Source organism: Pyrus communis, chromosome 10 (assembly GCF_963583255.1).
Source record: "Pyrus communis chromosome 10, drPyrComm1.1, whole genome shotgun sequence".
Classification (NCBI taxonomy): domain Eukaryota; kingdom Viridiplantae; phylum Streptophyta; class Magnoliopsida; order Rosales; family Rosaceae; genus Pyrus; species Pyrus communis.
Window position 1 is genome coordinate 19,320,858 of NC_084812.1, and position 2,677 is coordinate 19,323,534.

General features: G+C 39.1%; 1 protein-coding gene across 1 annotated transcript; it reads right to left on the reverse strand.

The window, feature by feature from the left end:
- Positions 1 to 1,858: 1,858 nt before the first annotated feature.
- LOC137747947 (uncharacterized) lies at positions 1,859 to 2,389 on the reverse strand. Its single transcript, XM_068488071.1, has one exon. It carries the CDS (start codon positions 2,387 to 2,389, stop codon positions 1,859 to 1,861), a length of 531 nt encoding a protein of 176 aa, XP_068344172.1.
- Between the last annotated feature and the right edge of the window lie 288 nt (positions 2,390 to 2,677).

Here is a 2,677-nt window from a genome sequence, read left to right on the forward strand (position 1 = left end):
GAACATAAGTAGGAAAAGATTAGGATTGACTAAGTCAAAATAAGGTAGTTTGACTCATGTTTCCTTCTTTATAGCTGATTCCTTGTCTTCCAAATCTTGAATTAATTTCTTCAATTCTTTAGCATATTGCTAGCCCTTCTTGAACTTCAATTTCGTCCATCCACCCTGCTCCATGCATGTGCTATCCATTCCAAGCCCAAAACTGCTCCAAAATGCTCCAAATTGTCTTTTCTTGCCACTTTAGCCAATTGGACCTACAAACATACGAAAATAGATTAAATCACTATAATAAATGGAAACTAACTCCGTAAATGCAAGGAAATAAGCTAGCAAAGTCACATAAATATGCTCCTATCATAGGAGTCGACATAGAGGTGTAGAGATTTTCGAGAAATCCTTGATAAAACGTCTATAGAATCCTGCATGTCCAAGGAAAGAACGAACCTCTCTCACCGAAGTGGGAGAGGGTAAGTAGCATACAAGATATATTTTTTATTTATCAACTTCAATTCCCTTCTCTGAAACGATATGACCTAAAACTATGCCTTGTTTTACCATGAAGTGACACTTTTCCCAATTTAAAACAAGGTTAGTTTCAATGCATTGTTTCAAGATTAATGTGAGATGAGTTAAACAATCATCAAACGAATCACCAAAAACACTAAAATCATCCATGAAAACTTCAATAATCTTCTCAACAAAATCTGAAAAGATACTTACCATGCATCTTTGAAAGGTGGCTGGTGCATTACATAAACCAAATGGCATTCGACGATAAGCAAAAGTACCAAATGGACAAGTAAAAGTGGTCTTTTCTTGATCATTTGGAGCTATAACAATCTGATTATATCCCAAATAACCATCAAGAAAGCAATAAAAAGAATGACTAGCTAACCTTTCAAGCATTTAATCAATGAACGGCAAGGGGAAATGATATTTCCTCGTGGTGGCGTTGAGCTTTCTATAGTCAATACAAACTCTCCAACCTGTTTGGATACGAATGGGCAACTTGAACCAGATTTCCTCATGGTGGCGTTGAGCTTTCTATAGTCATTCTCTGCATTCTTCACCATGGTGACTCCAGATTTCTTTGGAACAACTTGAACCGATGAAACCCAACGACTATCCAAAATTAGATAAATCACTCCACAATCAAGAAGCTTAATAATCTCATTTTTCACAACTTCCATCATTGGAGGTTTGAGTCGATGTTGAGCCTCTCGAATTGGTCTAGCCCCCTCCTCTAGAAGTATGCAATGCATGCATGTTGTAGGACTTATCCCCTTAATATCGGCCAAGGTCCATCCAATGGTTGTTTTGTACTCCTTCAACATCCGAACTAGTTTTTCCACCTCCAATGTCGTGAGTGATGAAGAGACTATGACGGGCAAAGTCTCTTTATCTCCCAAGAAGACATACTTCAAATGATTTAGTAATGGTTTAAGCTCAAGGGAGGGTGCCTGAATCACTGAAGGTAACAACTTATTACTGGAAACGGGAATTGGAATTGGGATTAGAGGCTTACCAATATGTTGTGGCAAGGACTCAAGGGCAGCCACCATCTCCACTTCTTCACAATTGGGCACGGCAAGGGAGTCCTTATTCTTGCCGTGAGTGTGCATAGATTCTGTCCCTTGGTCTTTGAGTCCCATTTCTCTTGTAATGGTTGTTTCAAGGGCATCCTCGTTTAGGCCGTCAAGGTATTCCTGCGCCAATGAATCGAATACATTAATAGAAAAACAAGAATGATCATCTTTAGGATACCTTACAGCTTCATAAATGTTAAAATCAATAATCTCACCATCAAATTCCATTGTTAACTTCCCCTTGAACACATCTATCTTGGTGCGGGCTACCTTCATGAAAGGTCTCCCAAGTAGGATGAGCAATGGGTGGATTGGGCTGAATCTTCCATATCAAGCACATAAAAATCTGCTAGAAATATCAAGTGGTTAACCTGCACCAAAACATCTTCCAAAACTCCTTTTGGATATGCATTAGAACGATCAGCTAATTGAATATTAACACCATTGTTTTTAAGTTCTCCTAGGCTCATAGATGCATAGATAGAGTATGGCATGACATTAATGGAAGCACCTAAATCTAGCATAGCATGTTCAAACTTAGTATTGCCAATAACATAAAGGATTGTGAAACTACCTGGATCTTTGCATTTAGGAGGCAATTTCCTTTGTAAAACCGCTGAAACATTCTCACTAACCCGTACCACTTCCTTGTTCGAAATCTTTTTCCTTGTTATGCAAAGCTCTTTCAAAAATTTAGCATACTTTGGAACTTGCTTGATTGCATCAAGGAGCGGGATATTGACTTGCACCTTTCTAAACGTCTCAAGAATGTCCTTGTCACTCTCTTCTTTCTTAGATTGCATAAATTTGCGAGGGAAAGACACATTTGGTGGAATAGGGTTAGAATTAACGGAATTTAGACCTAACTTGAATTGGTCTGTTTAGGATCCCTAGGTGGCTGCGACAAAGGTTGTTTTACCCTTGTCGTGGCTTTGTCCTTCTCCTCCTCCTCCTCGAGTTGTAGTTTCTCGTTCTCCTTTTGGCTAGATTTGGATGGTTGTGGGTCGGTTCCAACTTCCTTGCCATTTCTTAACATGATGGCCTTGGCGGTTTCAAAGCCTCATTTCATATTCACAACGGTTGAACTAGGT